At 47.1% G+C, this 20134-nt stretch overlaps 1 protein-coding gene across 1 annotated transcript in view; it reads right to left on the bottom strand.

Annotated features, from left to right (window-relative positions):
* The window catches only part of STX7 (syntaxin 7), a 30139-nt gene extending 11716 nt beyond the window's left edge, over window positions 1–18423 (bottom strand). Inside the window, exons 1-4 of the mRNA XM_069950670.1 lie at window positions 18270–18423; window positions 5611–5742; window positions 3863–3932; window positions 204–294 (exon numbers count right to left, since the gene is read on the bottom strand). Coding sequence (XP_069806771.1) covers window positions 204–294; window positions 3863–3932; window positions 5611–5689 — 240 coding nt within the window. The 5' untranslated portion in view covers window positions 5690–5742; window positions 18270–18423. The remainder of the gene's footprint in view (window positions 1–203; window positions 295–3862; window positions 3933–5610; window positions 5743–18269) is intronic.
* Window positions 18424–20134: the final 1711 nt, after the last annotated feature.

Genomic DNA, 20134 nt, shown 5'->3' on the forward strand with positions numbered 1-20134 from the left:
TACATATATATATATATATATATAAACATAGGGAAGAAAAGTGGGAGAAAGCTAGAGGTAATCTAGTCGTAACAGGGAAGGAAAAAATATACTGCAAAGATAAGAAAGTGCAGCAAAGGTGGTAACAAACCCAACCCTCAGAACACCAATTTATGAGTGATTCTTTACCCGCAATGGTTTTATGTGCTACATGTCATCTTTACCTGATCGCTGTCGAAAGGGAGGGATGAAAACTCCTTGAGACATTTGTCTGTGTCTTTGGCGAGCTTGTTCACAAACTGTATCTTCTGCTGTCTGGAAAAAAACAGGAGAAAAGTTGCTGAAAACCTATGTATAAGTAACAAGACAAAACATGAGAAGATATAATAATGATACAAAGCCTTCTTCCTTCTGCTCGCTTCCCGGAGCTGCCATTGTAGCTTCAGAGAGGGTCCCTGAACAGTCAGGCTACTCAGCCAATCACTGGCTGCCGAAGTCCTGTTCTGGCCAGTGATTGGCTGAGTGCCCTGTCAGTTCAGAGACCCTCTCTGAGGCTACAACGGCAGCTCCAGGAAGCGAGCAGAAGGAAGAAAAACACTGAGGGCTGTGGAGATATCATGTATACAGTTTAAGGGTAAGGGCTGCACGGACATCGCTAACAATGTCTGTGCAGCTCTTGCTTAATGAGCAGCGTAATAGGCTTAGTAAGCGAACGCCGATCTAGCAGACCAGCACTTGCTTATAGGAGGCATCGGGCCCTCTAGTACAGTCCTTAAAGGGGTTATATTGTGTTAAAAAAACATGCCCACTTTCTTCCAGAGACAACACCACTATTGATCAGCTGTGGTTTGCAATTAAGCTCCATTCACTTCAATGGAACAGAGTTGTAAAACCTTACCAAGGTGGAGACAAGAGTGGTGCTGTCTCTGGAAGAAAGTGGCCATGTTTTTCTAACACTGGATAACCCCTTTAAAGTGTTACTTAAACAATTTCAACCTGGCTCTCTCTGATCTGACCATCTTGGGACCCGACTACAATGAGACAGGTAAAGCAGTGAGCCAGAGAGAGAAGCACTTAACTGCACGCTTCTCTCAGCTGTCTGGCGACTGGTGAGAATCTAACACCCAGACCCCAACTTTGTCAATTTTTTTTTTTTTAAAGTGACAGTAATAATTTAAGACCATCCTAAAATCAAAAAGACACCGGCTGTCAGCGCAGGCTCCATATCAAAAAAGTTTATTTAAAATAGTCCAATACTATAAATGCATTTTCGAGGCTACAAGCCTCGAAAACGCGTTTATAGTATTGGACTATTTTAAATAAACTTTTTTGATACGGAGCCTGCGCTGACAGCGGGTGTCTTTTTGATTTTTGCATGGACTAAAAATCCCTTTGCATGGACTAAAAAAGATAGATCATATTTATTCATGCGCCAGGCCCTTTAATCCTTAGAAAAAGTACTGTGCCTTATGCAGAAGTATTTCTGGGGCCAGAAAGTACCTAAGTTCCCAGCAGGTTTATATGAGCCCAGCTGGAATAGATGTAAAACTGTGTAGCCATTCAGCAATATACAGATAACAAAGCTAAATAGGGAGTTATAGTTAAATGATCACATGGTCCTTAACCCCTTCAAGACAGAGCCCTTTGATGCACGGATGTCCGGGTCAGATTAATGCAATGTTTCTCCTCACCTTCTAAGAGCCATAACGCTTTTATTTTTCCACCTACAGGGCTGGTTGGGGTGATCCCATATCATATTGGTGTAACAGAAAAATTGTGATCGCTTTTTATTTTATTTTTTTCTGATATATAATTTAATAAAATCAGCAATCCTGGTGTGTTGTTTTTTTTATTTTTTTTTTTCCATTTATGCCGTTCACCGTGCGGGAACAATGTTATATTTTAATAGATCGGACATTTACGCACGCTACAATATGTAATATGTTTATTTATTTTTTAAAATATTTTTATAATGGGCAAGGGGGTATTTTAAACTTTTATTGGGAGGGTGTTTATGCGTTTTTTTTTTTATACTTTTAAAAACTTTTTTTTTTATTACACTTTTTTTCACTGTAAAATATGCAATCATTAGATTAAATTTACTGATCTATGCTATACCATAGCATAGCATAGCATAGATCAGTGTTATCGGCGATCTATGTATAGAGCCTGCCTGAGAGGAGACTCTATACACAGATCACCGAACTGACAGGACGGAGGTAAGAGGCTTACCCCCGCCCGTCAGTACATGCGCATGTCTGCGGGGGTCCCGATCACTGAGTGACAGATGCTTGTTCTGTCAATGAGTACCTTAAACACTGCGATCACTATAGATCGCAGCCTTTAAGAGGTTAATGAGATGCAGCTGCGGGATTGCAGCTGCCTCTCAATACCTCTGGCCCCGGACACACTGATGTGTGCTGGACCGCTCTTACTGCAGCGGTCCAGCACACATCAGAAGCCCCTTGGTCAGGAACATATATATATACATTCCTACAGCACAGGGTATGTGCAGTAGGAAGGTATATATATATATCTTACTTACGGGAAGGGGTTAAAGAGGTTTGCCCACAAAGGCAATGACCCACTAGCTACAGGATAAGGGATTAGTTTCTGCTCATCGTGGGCCCAATCTCAGACCCCATGATAATGGAGTCTTGTGTACCCCATTTAGGATTTAAATTGTACCTTCTAAAATTTACTTTTTAGGGTGCGTTCACACCAACAGGATCTGCAGCAGATTTGATGCTGTGTTCAGTTATTTAAATGAAATCTGCTGCAGAAAATCAGCTGCAGATCCTGTAGGTGTGAACGCACCATTAATGTGGATGATCTCCCTGCCCTTGTAGTAACCACTTTATCCCCTCAGCCAATCAGTGCACTGTCCTGCCGCACCCACTGATGGCTGAGCGGGACGTCAGGAGCCACAGAAGCAGTTTGCAGCGCAGGCGGGTAAAGTATTCACTGGGCAGCATCGGGTAAAGGGGGATGGCATTTTACAAACTGACAGTAATGGGAACGGCAGCGGATTTTGCTATCTACACTACCACAGAATCTCACAGGCTTACTTCACAGATGTGGAGTCTCAGAAAGTGAGCAACAGGGAGCAGAAGAATTCAGCCGTCTTCTGCTCCTCAGACAACCCACTTAAAGCGATACCGCATTCACCGACCCACTCCCCCAAACCGCTGGTTTCATCCGTTTGATGATAGTAAGAGCTTCCCAGTCGTGTCTTTTATTATGCTCCCGGTGCCTTGGTTAGGGTAAAAAAATTATCTTATGATCTGCGGCAGTTGAGTCAATGAGGCGTGGCCTAGAGTGTCTGTGCCCTAGGCCTGCGACGCCTCTCCTGCCCTCACAATGCAGCACATGTGCACTGCCTAGACAAGCAATGAATAGGAGAAATCCTGCCAGGGGCGTTCCTTATCATCAGGAGGGAGGAGAGGAAGAAAGGAGAGGCATCGCAGGCCTAGGGCACGGACAATCTAGTCCATGCCACATTGACTCAGCTGCTGCAGATTAAAAGATCATTTGTTACTTGTTCATCCATTGATCGCTGGCCCATTTACATGGGGAGGTTATGGGAACAATCACTGCTAGGAACACTCAGTTGCCTGATAAGCATCTGTGTAAGGCCACGTCTTAACATTGCAGAGCCCGCATGCATTTGAAACAAGGCCTCCTCGGGTTCCCCAATTACCTTGTGGTGTTGCTGAAAGTCACTATTTTTTAAGCTGCACAGTCTCCTAGTTGGAAGCAAGAGTCAAGACTGTAATAACTCTGCAGTCTCATAGTGTTCTTGTCATGACCTAACAGTATGTCCACAGCAGTGACGGGTTATGCAACGTCCAATATCTAGGAAAGAGCGAGCCGGATTACTCACAGTTGGTTCTGTAGCTCGGCTGTGTCTTGTACGGTTCCCAGCTGATTCACTATCCTCTGGATCTCAGCAGCTGCACAGGACACAACACATTGGTCATTAAGCACAAGCCTAAAGGACAGAAATGGCTGCACATTGCACCCATGGTTGACACTAAAGCTTGTTCAGCTACATTAAAAACCAACATCAGAAGTATATAATTCGATCAAACCATATTGCCTCATGTACCACGTGCAGGTCTCTGATACACATGAGTCCCTAACCAAACAACACTGCCGGTCAGTGAACGCCCAACCCGCAAAGTGTGCGCAAGCAGGGAAGGGGGACCACGGAATGGCCCTGCAACCCCAATGTCACAGGACCAAACCCCAAGGGCCCCCTCAAACCCTGCAGGCACTGCCGGTGGAGAAAGCGGCCACCGAGCACCACAAGTGTGAACAAGATGTTACCTCTCACCATTGCTCCTGCAGGCAGAATGAGAGAAAAGAGGAAGTGCTTACTATATGTACACAGGTGCTTCCTGCTAATTAGGCGTTCACTGACCGACACAGTGTTGTTTGGTTAGGGACTCATGTGGACCAGAAGATCTGCACATGGTACATGAGGCAATATGGTTTGATGAAAGTATATACTAACTTCTGCTGTTGGTTTTTAGTGCAGCTGAGCAAGCTTCTTATCAAACATGGGTGCGATGTGCAGCCATTTCTGTCTCTCCAGGCTTGTACATTGGTCATTAATCTCACATTACATTTTATACGACAAATATGAAATAAGAAAATCAGCGACATATCAGGACGGGAGAAGCTGAGGTCTATTGTGGTTCATACTTCTTCATGTCCAGTCTTTACTATGCAGAATCCTCCTGTGACGGCATCACAGCCCTGTCATTTGGGCCATTAATATATAATATTTATGGAAAACCCCTGTAAACGTAAACCAATCCTATAATTATCCATATAAAATACCTCGGTATGCCCACCCTGATAAAAAGACCTGGGCAAACACTGATCAACTATTGATCTGATCAATCCTGAACTGAGGTGTCAAAGCAATGGCGGTCTCATAGGCACAGTATGGCTACCATACACATGGGGCATTTGGGGACTACAGTTTCCTGATGTGGTGTCTGCATACTAAGTAAATAGAGCTAGAAGCAGACAGCTCCATACACAGTGTAGTGGCCATGCTGGGTTACTGCAGCTCAGTTCCAACTGAAGTGAATGAGCTGCAGTAACTCAACTCAGGCACTACACAATGTACGGCGCTGTCTGCTTCCTGCTCAGTTCTCAGTGTACGCAGGTGGCACGGCTGATCAGTGGCGGTGCTAGGTGCTGAACCCCCACCCAATAGACAGGCCATCCATGAAAAAGTCCCAGAAAACCCTTTAAGGATCTCTGGGCCAATATACCTTACCCTCTGGCTTTCCAGCTGTTACACAATTACAACTCACAACCACAATCTGCCATGGCATGATGGGAGTCATAGTTTTGCAACAGAAGTAAAGCCCCAAGTTGTAGTGTACAGAGCACCATAGATGCATTTGGGGGGACCCGCTATATCACATGAACCTTGTAGCTCCCTTTACAAACCATGGAAATTCCCCGCACAAAGTAACCCTTGTAATACGAGAGCTGGAGAACGGCCGCCTGTCATGTGCCACATCACGCTTTTTATTTCCCCATATCTGAATACATTCTTTACATTCTTTAAATTACAATTCTTGACAGATGAATGTAGAAGGGGTGACGTACAGCCTTGTGTTATCCTCAGGATGTTGGCGGAGATGGTCTGCGTCAGCTGCGCTGGGTCTCGGCTGCTAGTATAGGCCATGGCTGCGGTAGATTGGCGAGTCCGTTCTCATTCAGAGCGCTCAATGCTCACACCTTGAAGAGAAGAAAAACACATCAAGCCCTGACTTTCCCATGTCTGCTCCGTGGCCGACAGCCAACAAGGTCATTTGTGGCTATAACAATGCTTGGCAAACAGCGTGAGATAAAGCGCCGGCCAAACACTTCATATCTGATAGGAGGGCAGAATACTCCCCTGTAAGATCTACCCCCTGCCCATGATCAGGACCTCTACCTTACCGGATGGGTATCACATGCTGCTCAATGGCAGATCTGGTGCCTACTGGTTGCTGCTTAAAAATATCCCCTCCCCGAGCCATACAGTCCAACCCAGGAGGGGAGAAGATGGAGGGCAGAAAAGGGGACAGGGGGATACAGGGGAGGGGGGTAATTCTATATTTCTTGTCACATTTCAGGATAAGATTCTCTTTGTGTGTACATGAGGAGCCAATTCGTTGCTGAGTGAGTTTACCAGGAAGGATGGAGAGGGAAGACACTTAACAGGAGAAAGCATTTTTGTCTGATAAGATATATTACAATGTTTCTTATATTAAAGGGGTTATCCGACGAAAATCTTCTTCTTTCAAATCAGAAAGTTATATAAATTTGTAATTTACTTCTATTTAAAAAAAAATCTCCAGTCTTTAAGTACTTAAAAGCTACTGCATGTCCTGCAGGAAGTGTTGTTTTCTTTACAGTCTGACCCAGTGCTCTCTGCTGCCACCTTTGTCCATGTCAGGAACTGTCCAGAGCGGAAGAGGTTTTCTATAGGGATTTGCTACTGCTCTGGACAGTTCCTGCCTCGGACAGAGGTGGCAGAAGAGAGCACTGTGTCAGACTGGAAAGAAAACAACATTGCCTGCAGTGCATACAGCAGCTGATAAGTACTGGAAGACAAGATTTTTCTAACATGGATTTAGAGGCTAGGTTTTAAGTATCTTTTCGTTAGTGTGAACTTGCCTCTATGGTGTATTAGATGGGCAAAGCTGTGCCCCATACTAGTACTGATCTAGCGGGTTCTGCCCTCATTAGGGGTCTATTACATGGCATGAATGACTAGGTCAATAGTGTGGGCCTTTACTTCCATCACATCCCCATTACTTGGAGGGATGTGCGGACAATAAATGAAGGTCATTTAGTCAGCTTAAAGGGGTTATCCAGTGCTACAAAAACATGGCCACTTCACTCTCTCTTGTCTCCAGATTGGGTGAGGTTTCAAACTCAGTTCCATTGAAGTAAATGGAGCTTAAAGCGACTCTGTACGCACAATCTGCCCCCCCCAAACCACTTGTACCTTCGGATAGCTGTTTTTATTCCAAGATCTGTCCTGTGGTCCGTTCGGCAGGTGATGCTTTTATTGTCATAAAAAATTACTTTTAAACTTGCAGCCCCATGCCAAACGGGCGTATTTGTGGCCTAACTTTGCACCACCGCTCCGTCCCTCCTCCCCACCCTCCCAACCAAAACACATCTGAACTGGAGAAAAGAGAGGGGGAAAGTGGCCATGTTTTTGTAGAGCTGGATAACCCCTTTAACCTCTTAAGGACGCATGACATACCGGTACGTCATGCGTCCGCAAGAGGTGTTCAGAGCAAAGCCGTCCGGCGACCCTGCTCTGAACCGCCGCGGTCCCGGGTGCCACGTGTAGCCCGGGTCCGCAGCTATTAGCGGGCGCGGTCCGATCGCCATGCCCGCTAATACAGTAATCAGGTGCAGCTGTCAAAGATGACAGCTGCATCCGATTACCGGATGCAGCACTTCCCTGGTGTCTAGTGGGGTGGAACGTTGTCCTGGAGGAGAGATCCACACATCTTTACCAGCCGGGTGTCAGCTCCAAAATGGCGCTGATCCCGGCTCAGCACTCAGATGCTTTCGGCTGCAGCAGCCGAAAGCATCCGAGTGCCGATCTCATTGATCTTTGCTGTATAAGTATACAGCAAAGATCTCAATGAGAGATCAGTATACTTATACTAGAAGTCCCCCAGTGGGAATAACCCTAACCCCAGGGGGGGAATAACCCTAACCCCAGGAGGGGGAATAACCCTAACCCCAGGGGGCGTATAACCCTAACCCCAGGGGGGCGAATAACCCTAACCCCAGGGGGGCGAATAACCCTAACCCCAGGGGGCGAATATCCCTAACCCCAGGGGGCGAATAACCCTAACCCCAGGGGGGGAATAACCCTAACCCCAGGGGGGGAATAACCCTAACCTCAGGGGGAATAACCCTAACCCCAGGGGGCGAATAACCCTAACCCCAGGGGGCGAATAACCCTAACCCCAGGGGAGGAATAACCCTAACCCCAGGGGGGGAATAACCCTAACCCCAGGGGGGGAATAACCCTAACCCCAGGGGGGGGAATAACCCTAACCCCAGGGGGGGGAATAACCCTAACCCCAGGGGGGGAATAACCCTAACCCCAGGGGGGGAATAACCCTAACCCCAGGGGGGGAATAACCCTAACCCCAGGGGGGGAATAACCCTAACCCCAGGGGGTGAAATAACCCTAACCCCATGGGGGAATAACCCTAACCTCAGGGGGGAATAACCCTAACCCCAGGGGGGGGAATAACCCTAACCTCAGGGGGAATAACCCTAACCTCAGGGGGAATAACCCTAACCTCAGGGGGAATAACCCTAACCTCAGGGGGAATAACCCTAACCCCAGGGGGAATAACCCTAACCCCAGGGGGAATAACCCTAACCCCAGGGGGGAATAACCCTAACCCCAGGGGGAATAACCCTAACCCCAGGGGGGAATAACCCTAACCCCAGGGGGAATAACCCTAACCCCAGGGGGGCTTCTAGTATAAGTAAAAAAAAAAAAGTGTTATTATTAGTAAAAAGCCCCCTCCCCTAATAAAAGTCTGAATTACCCCCAATTTCCCATGTTTTAAATAAAAGTAAATAAGTAAATAAACATATTTAGTATCGCCGCGTGCGTAATCGCCCGAACTATTAATTAATCACATTCCTGATCTCACATGGTAAACGGTGTAAGCGCAAAAAAATCCCCAAGTGCAAAATCGCATCAAATCCAGAAAAAATGTAATTAAAAGCGATCAAAAAGTCGTATATGTGCAATCAAGGTACCGATAGAAAGTAAACATCATGGCGCAAAAAATGACACCTGACACAGCCCCATAGACCAAAGGATAAAAGCGCTATAAGCCTGGGAATGGAGCGATTTTAACCCCTTAACGACATCGGGCGTAAACTTACGCCCTGGCGCCATGGTACTTAGCGCATCAGGGCGTAAATTTACGCCCGATGTTTCCCCGATCGCTGCGTGTTCACACACAGCGGTCGGGGAAGATGGCCTGCTATAAATCATAGCAGGCCATCATAGCTTCTCGGCACGGGGGGTGGTTAACACCCCCCGTGCTTACGATCGCTGCTATAGGCTGATCAATTCAGATCAGCCAATAGCGGCGATCGGAACCTTTCCGGGTCATCGGTGACCCGATGACCCGGAAAAAAATGGCGGTCGGTGCTGTCCGAGGACGGCACCGACCGCCATTACTGTAAAAAGTAATGTTGATCGCCGTGCCACCGGCCCGATCGCCGTGAACGGCCGGCCGGCCGTTCACGGCGATCGGGCCGGTGGCACGGCGATCAGAGTCCCACAAAATAGTAAATACCTGCCCTGGACCCCTCAGCTAGGTAGCCGAGGGGTCCAGAGCAGGTATTTGTACATTACTCACCTGTCCCGGGCTCCTGATCGGCGTCTTCCGGGTTCGCGGCGTCCTCCGTCATTCCGTTCGGTCTTCGGGTCTTTCCGGCGGTCCTCGTCGTCTTCTTTCGGCTATTTTCGGCTCCAGCCTCGTCATTTTCCGGATTTTGCGCTCTGCTGCCCCCTAGCGGCTGATATGTGTAATACACTTATCAGCAGCTACAGGGATATTCAGAATATTAAAAAAAATTATTTTTTTTTCCCAAATTTTTTTTTTTCTATTTTCCGCACCCTATCGCCGCTGAGTGTTGATCAGCATCGCACGAAAGTGCGCTGCTAATCAGCAACTCCTCCTTTTTGGCGTAGGGTGTTTTTTTTATATATTCTACTGCCACGGTCTGCTTATAAGTGCCGCACATTGCGGCATTTATCAGCAACTCCTTTGTTGGCGTAGGTTTTTTTTTATACTTACTGTAAAAAAAACACGTAAAAAACACTACATTACACCACACTACATTGAATAAAGTTTGACACTACACCACTACATACCCCATATACTAGTCCCCGTATAAAGATGGCCCCCAGGGTGTTTTCGGCGTCAGAGGGATACGTTATTATTGCCTCCGACACCAAAACAGCCAGTGAGGATGAATGGGGGGGATCCTTCTTTCCTCCATTCATCCTCATCATCCAGTGACGTGTCTGGGAGTAGCGTAGCGTACGCTGCCCCCCAGACACGTCTTTTCCGCCAGTACCGTCCCAATAAGAGATGACGGCATGGTGTGAAATTCTACACACTCTGTGACAGTACCTCAGGGTACACTTACAGATTTCGGGTACGTGCAAACTGCGGAATGGCGAAGGATAACCCTTTGTGCATTCCGCAGCTGGCACCCACCGGCGGACTGATGCGGGCGCATGTCTCCACCCGTGTCATAGACTCCATTCTATGCACGGGGCGGAATCCGTCGTCCATCCAAAGAATGAACACGTTGGACGGAGAGCGGAATCCGCCCGTGCATAGAATGGAGTCTATGACACGTGTGGAGACGTGCGCCTGCATCAGTCCGCCGGTGGGTGCCAGCTGTGGAATGCACAAAGGGTTATCTGTCGCGATTCCGCAGTGTGCACGTACCCTTACAGTGTATGTAGGAAGGGACACCCGAATCCAGCCCCCAGATGCCCCCTTCCCCCCCATCCTTGGAACAAGTGGGAAGATCGTCCGGGAACTGATCTTCCCACTGCTGGATAAAGGTTACCACCTGTACGGGGATAACTTTTATACCAGCACCCCCCTCTTCCAGTCCCTCGCTGCCCTGTAGCTTGCGGCACGATCCGAAAATATCAGAAGTAGTAATAGCGCCCTAATATTTAGCAGCCATGGAGCGGACCCAGCGCTTCTGGATATGAGGGACCCCGTATCGCACCAGGACAACATTTTCCAGGTGACGTCCCCCACACTGGAGAAAGGGAGACCCCAGAAGAAGTGCAGAGTGTGGTGTAACAGGGGGATCAGGAAGGACACCATTTTCCTGTGTGACACCTGTCCTGATCACCCCGGCCTCTGCATACTGAATCGCTCCAAGGCGCACCACACGTCACTGGGGTTCTACATTATCTAAATTCTCTCCCTTATTCCTATTTCAGGGGTCACGTTGGTCCGGGGATTATTCTGATCGCCATTATGGAGTCAGGAAGGAATTTTTCCCCTGTGATGAGGCTACTGTCGTCTGCCTCACGAGGGGTTTTTGCCTTCCTCTGGATCAACACAGGTTGAGTTTGATGGACACCTGTCATTTTCAACCTTATAAACTAATAATTGGCCTAATACCCCCAAATAAATTAGAATTGTCCCTTTTCCCCAGCTAAATAGATATGGACGCCATTCCCATTAGAGGATGCCATGATGCAATTACAAAGCCTCTGTGCGGCCAGGACAGTAGAAACCCCCCACAAGTGACCCCATTCTGGAAACTACACCCCATAAGGAATCTAAGAAGGGGGGCAGCGGGGATATGGCCCCCTGGTGACGGCCACATTTGGGACGTGAAAATGAAAAAAATTGTATTTTTTATTTTCTCGGCACATGTTCTACGTAAGTGCCCGTCACCAGTGGGGTCCATATGCTCACTGCACCCCTTGTTAGATTCCTTATGGGGTGTAGTTTCCAGAATAGGGTCACTTGTCGGGGGTTTCTACTGTCCTGGCAGCACAGGAGCTTTGTAATTGCGACATGGCCTCCATCCTCCATTCCAGCCTCTAAATGGCGCTCTGTCCCTTTGGTGACTTGTCCTGTGCCCATATGGCACATTATGCCCACATGTGGGGTATTTTCGTACTCAGGGGACACTACCCTACACGTTTTGTGTTCATTTTCTTTTTTAACCCCTTGTGGAAATGGAAAAAAATCAAGGCTAGACCAACATTTAGTGTAATTTTTGTAAAATTTTTACTCTAAATTATTAATCTTGTCATGTTTTTTCATTTTCACAAGGGGTTAAAAGATAAAAAAAAACATTTAATGTGTAGAGCAATTTCCCCTGAGTACGGAAATACCCCACATGTGGACATAAAGCGCCATGCGGGTGCAGGGTAAGCCTCCGAAGGGAAGAAGCGCCATTTGGTTTTTGAAGGCTGGATTTCGAGGGGCCATGTTGCATTCAAAAGGCCCCTGTGTTGCCAAGACAGTTGAAACCCCCCACAAGTGACCCCATTATGGAAACTGCACCCCTCAAGGAATGTAACAAGGGGTGTAGTGAGCATATGGACCCCACTGGTGACGGACACAAATGTGGAACAATGCGGCGTGAAAATGAAATATTACATTTTTTACACTATAATGTTGGTTTAGCCTTGAATATATCATTTTCACAAGGGGTTAAAAGAGGAGAAAAAAAACAAAATGTGTAGCGCAATTTCCCCCGAGTCCGTAAATACCCCACATGTGGACATAAAGCGCCATGTGGGCGCAGGGCAAGCCTCCGAAGGGAAGGAGCGCCATTTCGTTTTTGAAGGCTGGATTTGGATGGAATGGATTTTGAGGGGCCATGTTGCATTCAAAAGGCCTCTGTGTTGCCAAGACAGTTGAAACCCCCCACAAGTGACCCCATTATGGAAACTACACCCCTCAAGGAATGTAACAAGGGGTGTAGTGAGCATATGGACCCCACTGGTGACGGGCACAAATGTGGAACAATGTGGCGTGAAAATGAAATATTACATTTTTTACACTATAATGTTGGTTTAGCCTTGAATTTATCATTTTCACAAGGGGTTAAAAGAGAAAAAAACACACAATATATGTAGAGCAATTTCCCCCGAGTCCGTAAATACCCCACATGTGGACATAAAGCGTCATGTGGGCGCAGGGCAAGCCTCCGAAGGGAAGGAGCACCATTTGGATTTTGGAGGTTGGATTTGGCTAGAATGGATGATGAACGCCATGTCGCATTTACAGAGCCCTCGTGCTGCCAGGACAGTGGAAACCCCCCACAAGTGACCCCATTCTGGAAACTGCACCCCTCAAGGAATCTAACAAGGGGTGCAGTGAGGATATGAACCCCTTGATGACGGGCACATTTGTGCCATGAAAGTGAAAAAATGAAATTTTTCCCTTTCACGTCACATTGTTCCACATTTGTGCCCGTCACCAGTGGGGTCCATATGCTCACTGCACCCCTTGTTAGATTCATTGAGGGGTGTAGTTTCCAGAATGGAATCACTTGTGGGGGGTTTCCAGTGTCTTGGCAGCACGAGGGCTCTGTAAATGCAACATGGCCCTTGAAATCCTTTTCAGTGAAATTCAGCTTCCAAAAGCCAATTGGCGCTCCTTCCCTTTGGAGGCTCGTCCTGCGCCCCCTTGGCACTCTATCGCCACATGTGGGGTATTTCTGTACTCGGGAGAAACTGCGCTACACATTTTTTGTCTTTTTTTGCCTCTTATCCCTTTAAGAAAATGAAAAATTGAAGGCTAGAACAACGTTTTAGTGTAAAAAATAAATTTTTCTTTTTTCATGCCATATTGTTCGGAAAATCTGTGAAGCACCTGTGGGGTCCAGATGCTCACCGCACCCCTTGTTACATTCCTTGAGGGGTGTAGTTTTCTAAATGGTGTCCCTTTAGGGGTGTTTTTTAGGTTTTGACACCCCAGAGCCTCTGCCAACCTGAAGTGGTACAGTCAAAAATGACCAAATATAACGGAGGCGTTGAAATTCACTAGGCGCTCCCTTATATCTGAGGCTTGTGGTTGCGTCAAATAGCGCAATAGGGCCACATATGGGGTATTTCTATAAACTGCAGAAACGGGGCAATAATTATTGGGGTGCATTTCTCTGGTAATAGGTTTATAATTATGAAAAATATTGGATTACAATAAAATCTCTGCACAGAAAATTAAAATTTTCAAATTCCTTACACACTTCGCTTTTATTTCTGTGACTCCCCTAAAGGGTTAAAACACTTTCTGGATGTGCTTTTGCAGAGTTTGGGGGGTGCAGTTTCTGAAATGGGGTGCTTTGTGGGGCTTTCTAACATACAGGCCCCTCAAATACACTTTAAACCTGAACAGGTCCCTAAAAATATCTGATTTTGAAATTTTACTGAAAATTTGGAAATTTGCTGCTAATGTTTTAAGCTTCCTATCGTCTAAAAAAAATGAAAGATAGTTTAATAAATGCCGCCAACATAAAGTAGACATGTTGCTAATGCTATTTAATATATAATTTATGTGGTATAACCACTTTCTGTATACGCAAAAAAGTTTCAAAGTTGGAAAAATGCATTTTTTCACATTTTTTCACATTATTTGGTTTTTTTTCATAAAGATTTGTTATGAGTATCGACTCCAATTTACCAGAAATGTAAAGTACAATATGTCACGAGAAAACAATCTCAGAATCAGCCGGATAGGTAAAAGCATCCCGAAGGTATTAATGACTAAAGTGACACTGGTCATATTCATAAAATTTGTCTCTGTCATTAAGGCCATTTCAGGCTCTGTCCTTAAGGGGTTAAGGAACATATATCTGTTTACAATGGTTTGACATCATATAATATAAAAGTTATACATGTTACATATCATTGTAATCGTAACAACTTAAGGAACATGTTAGTTTTACCCCAGGGCGAAAGGCGTAAAAACAAAAATAACCCTAAATAAAAAAAATGTGTTTTTTTTTTTTTCAATTTCACCACACATTGAATTTTTTTCTGGTTTCGCAGTGTACTTTATGAAAACATTCTGCCTGTCATTGCTAAGTACAATTAGTGGCGCAAAAAATAAGGGCTCATGTGGGTCTCTAGGTGGAAAAATGCAAGTGCTATGGCCTTTTAAGCACAAGGAGGGAAAAACGAAAACGCAAAAACGAAAATTGGCTCCGTCCTTAAGAGGTTAAAGGATGGAGCTAGTATCAGCTGATCACTGGGCCTATTATATTGGACTGTATCGAGCCTAGAATCCCCCCGTGTAATAGGGCCCTTATACTGGAAATGAGGAGTGATACAAGTCCATGGACTAAGTTCACACTGTAAGTATTCTGACCTATACTGTGGCGTACTCACAGCAGACCCATTTATATGATGGGGGAGCTGTATAGTAAAATGGGTCTTTGTTGCCCATAGTCTAAATACATAGGAGGGAGATTTATCAGACATGGGGTAAAGTGAAACTGGCCCAGTTGCCCCTAGCAACCAATCAGATTCCATTTTTCATTTTCCAAAGAGTCTGTGAGGAATGAAAGGTGGAATCTGATTGGTTGCTAGGGGCAACTGAGCCAGTTTCACTTCACACCATGTTTGATAAATCTCCTCAGAGAGTACACGGTTACACAGCGCTCGGCCACATCTGCTCTGTGGTCAGTGATGCAAAACATTACCGAAAACCTATTCATATCCTAGGAAAAGAGGAACCAAAACCGAATTCATCTTCACTATGATGCAAGAAGATGGCGGCGCATGGACGTTAATGTGAAATTACACATGAGGAAGACTGTAACCCCGGCCAGTGATGGCACAAGACTCACTATTCTACTGACATCAATGATGCCAGATACTTATACAGATGTACATCACATACATGGTAATGGAGTCTTAAAAGGGTTGTTTACCAAAAAATGTTGTTTTTTTTTTTAAATTAACAATTCATACTTTACTTCTAATCTGAAGTCTTCCAGTACTTATCAGTTGCTGTATGTCCTGCAGGAAGTGTCTAGAGTCTAGAGATCAGGAGAGGTTTTCTATGGGGATTTGATGCTGATCTGGACAGTTCCTGACACCAAGGGGGGGGGGGGGGGTAAGAGCTGCCACTTACCAGGGGTCCATCGCTGCAGTGACAACCAGCACCCACCACCACCACCACGCAGAGATGCCTCTAAGTAAACAAATCTCTATGGTATTGGGGAAGGGGAGTCTCATTGCCTAGTTTACATACATAAGATGCATCTGTTTCCGTTTTTTTGTAGGAACCCGACTACAACTAATGTCACAACTAATGGCAAAAAAGCATCAGTTGTCATCAGGTTTTCCATCCTTTTTTAGCTAAACACCATCAGTTGCCATCAGTAATTATCAGTTGCCATACGTTTATTTATTTAGTTATGAGTTTTTTTCCTATACAGTATATAGGGGGGCATCGATATAGGGGGCAGCAGCATTACAGGGGGGCATCTATATAGGGGGCAGCAGCATTACAGGGGGCCATCTATATAGGGGGCAGCAGCATTACAGGGGGCCATCTATATAGGGGGCAGCAGCATTACAGGGGGCCATCAGCATTACAGGGGGCCATCTATATAGGAGGCAGCAGCATTACAGGGGGCCATCTATATAGGGGGCAGCAGCATTACAGGGGGGCATCTATATAGGGGGCAGCAGCATTACAGGGGGCCATCTATATAGGGGGCAGCAGCATTACAGGGGGCCATCTATATAGGGGGCAGCAGCATTACAGGGGGCCATCTATATAGGGGGCAGCAGCATTACAGGGGGCCATCTATATAGGGGGCAGCAGCATTACAGGGGGCCATCTATATAGGGGGCAGCAGCATTACAGGGGGCCATCTATATAGGGGGGCAGCAGCATTACAGGGGGCCATCTATATGGGGGGGCAGCAGCATTACAGGGGGCCATCTATATAGGGGGCAGCAGCATTACAGGGGGCCATCTATATAGGGGGCAGCAGCATTACAGGGGGCCATCTATATAGGGGGCAGCAGCATTACAGGGGGCCATCTATATAGGGGGCAGCAGCACACGGGAGCCCTTTACTCTGGGCAGCAGGACATGGGGACATCTCCTAGAGCAGGGGTAGGGAACCTTGGCTCTCCAGCTGTTACAAAACTACAACTCCCATTATACCTAGATATCCCAGACATGATGGGATTTGTAGTTTTGCAACAGCTGGAGAGCCAAGGGTCACAAGGGTTAATGGGGGGGGGGGCAGGGACAGGGACAGCTCTTCTAGGACCACCGGAGGCAAAGGCCGGAGGATGCATAATGCATGCGTCTGTACACGGCATACCTCCGGCGCTCCATAGACATTAGTGGATGCGGGGCCAGATGAGGGAGCTGACCCCACGTCAGGACGCTGCAAACAGTGTTCTGAGGTGCAGTGAGTCTGGCGGCAGATGTATGAGAACACATCATCCGAACAGTATCATTGAAAAGAATGGGATCAGTTCAGAGACGCGTTTCCCACCGATGCTTTTCTACTGCACCGGAGGGAAACGCCGCTGTATCGCCGGATATGTGTAAACTAGGCCTAAGTGTACACGAGGTTCAGGAGGCATGGTTAGCACTTTGAGGGGTAGACGTGTCAGTCTCTCCTCCAATCAGCGGTGTCAAAAAATTTAAAGGGTCTTTTAAATGAAAAAGTGTCTGGCATATTTGCAAAAGTGTGGCCGCTGAGATGTGCCATCCCCATCTATATACGTGTGTTATGGAGGGGGCTATTCTGGAGGTATTATATAACCCCTCCCCTATTTCTGTGTACTGACGTGTAATAAGATTAGAGATGGACCCCCACCAGTCAGATTATTCCATAGACGGGACGCCACCATACACGACGGGCGCTGGTATCCATGGGCACTGCCAGCTTACCTCACCAATATTTCCTGGACACCTGACGGACTAAGCTTTGGGAAAGCTGTGTGCTGCCGCCATTGGCACCAAGTAACAGGAGCTAGCTACACAGTGTGGTACTACAAGTCCCAGGATGCAACTACAATATAACTACATTATACAGGTGACAGGGCTCCCTCATCACATGACCCAGTAATAACACAGCCCTCCCCCCTCCTCCACCCCAGCAGTCACATGACCAGAGTTCAGCCTGATTTCCTGATTTGCAGGGAGGCTCCTATCAGCGCCCCCCAGGAATGCAGCGGTCATGTGACCCCACAGCGCCCCCCCCCCCCCCAGGAATGCAGCGGTCATGTGACCCCACAGCGCCCCACCAAGAATGCAGCGCTCATGTGACCCTGCAGCGCCCCCCCCAGGAATGCAGCGGTCATGTGACCCTGCAGCGCCCCCCAGGAATGCAGCGATCATGTGACCCCACAGCGCCCCACCAAGAATGCAGCGCTCATGTGACCCTGCAGCGCCCCCCAGGAATGCAGAGGTCATGTGACCCCCACAGCGCCCCCCAGGAATGCAGCGATCATGTGACCCCGCAGCGCCCCCCCCAGGCTGTGCCGCCGTGCTGGAATGCCCCCCCCCGTGCAGGCAGTGCTGCCATTGTCTGTGTGGTCAGGCAACTGTGCCCGGGCTTCCCGGTGCTGGGATACAGTGCGGGGGGCAGTACCCGGTATACAGGAGGTGCCCGCCCGGAGCCCCGCCGTGCCCAGCCCGTGCCCCTCCATCGTGCCCAGCCCGTGCCCCTCCGCCGCGCCTCACCTGTCCCCGGCGGCGGCCTCCGTCTGCTCCCTCCCTGGTGACGGGCGGCGGCGCATACTCAGTCCTGGCGGGGAGGAGGAGCTGCCGGCAACAGCTGATCTGTCACCCGGTGCGGCTGTCACTGACAGCTCCGGAGAAGGGTGGTCACGTGTGCGGGGGCTGAGGGAGGGAGAGAGGGGCAGTGTAGTGTATGACGGGGGCCACACGGGGGCGCTGCTAAGAGCTGAGAAACATCATGTGTGACTATAATAACAAACCGAAACCGCTCCTCACCTACGGTATATAACCTCTATAGTGCCTGTATATAGGCCTCACCACTACTCCACATCCCTATAACCTCTAATAGTGCCTGTATATAGGCCTCACCACTACTCCACATCTATATAACCTCTATAGTGCCCGTATATAGGCCTCACCACTACTCCACATCTATATAACCTCTATAGTGCCCGTATATAGGCCTCACCACTACTCCACATCTTTATAACCTCTATAGTGCCCGTATATAGGCCTCACCACTACTCCACATCTATATAACCTCTAATAGTGGCTGTATATAGGCCTCACCACTACTCCACATCTATATAACCTCTATAGTGTCCGTATATAGGCCTCACCACTACTGCACATCTATATAACCTCTAATAGTGCCCGTATATAGGCCTCACCACTACTCCACATCTATATAACCTCTAATAGTGCCTGTATATAGGCCTCACCACTACTCCACATCTATATAACCTCTAATAGTGCCTGTATATAGGCCTCACCACTACTCCACATCTATATAACCTCTAATAGTGCCCGTATATAGGCCTCACCACTACTCCACATCCCTATAACCTCTAATAGTGCCCGTATATAGGCCTCACCACTACTCCACATCTATATAACCGATAATAGTGCCTGTATATAGGCCTCACCACTACTCCACATCTATATAACCTATAATAGTGCCCGTATATAGGCCTCACCACTACTCCACATCTATATAACCTCTATAGTGCCTGTATATAGGCCTCACCACTACTCCACATCCCTATAACCTCTAATAGTGCCCGTATATAGGCCTCACCACTACTCCACATCTATATAACCGATAATAGTGCCTGTATATAGGCCTCACCACTACTCCACATCTATATAACCTCTAATAGTGGCTGTATATAGGCCTCACCACTACTCCACATCTATATAACCTCTATAGTGCCCGTATATAGGCCTCACCACTACTCCACATCTATATAACCTCTAATAGTGCCTGTATATAGGCCTCACCACTACTCCACATCTATATAACCAATAATAGTGCCCGTATATAGGCCTCACCACTACTCCACATCTATATAACCTCTAATAGTGCCTGTATATAGGCCTCACCACTACTCCACATCTATATAACCTCTATAGTGCCTGTATATAGGCCTCACCACTACTCCACATCTATATAACCTCTAATAGTGCCTGTATATAGGCCTCACCACTACTCCACATCTATATAACCTTTAATAGTGCCTGTATATAGGCCTCACCACTACTCCACATCTATATAACCTCTAATAGTGGCTGTATATAGGCCTCACCACTACTCCACATCTATATAACCGATAATAGTGCCCGTATATAGGCCTCACAACTACTACACATCTATATAACCTCTATAGTGCCGTATATAGGCCTCACAACTACTCCACATCTATATAACCGATAATAGTGCCTGTATATAGGCCTCACAACTACTCCACACCTATATAACCAATAATAGTGCCCGTATATAGGCCTCACAACTACTCCACACCTATATGACCAATAATAGTGCCCGTATAGAGGCCTCACAGCCCCTCTACACATATAACCAATAATAG

The sequence above is a fragment of the Dendropsophus ebraccatus genome, chromosome 13, assembly GCF_027789765.1.
Source record: "Dendropsophus ebraccatus isolate aDenEbr1 chromosome 13, aDenEbr1.pat, whole genome shotgun sequence".
Lineage (NCBI taxonomy): Eukaryota > Metazoa > Chordata > Amphibia > Anura > Hylidae > Dendropsophus > Dendropsophus ebraccatus.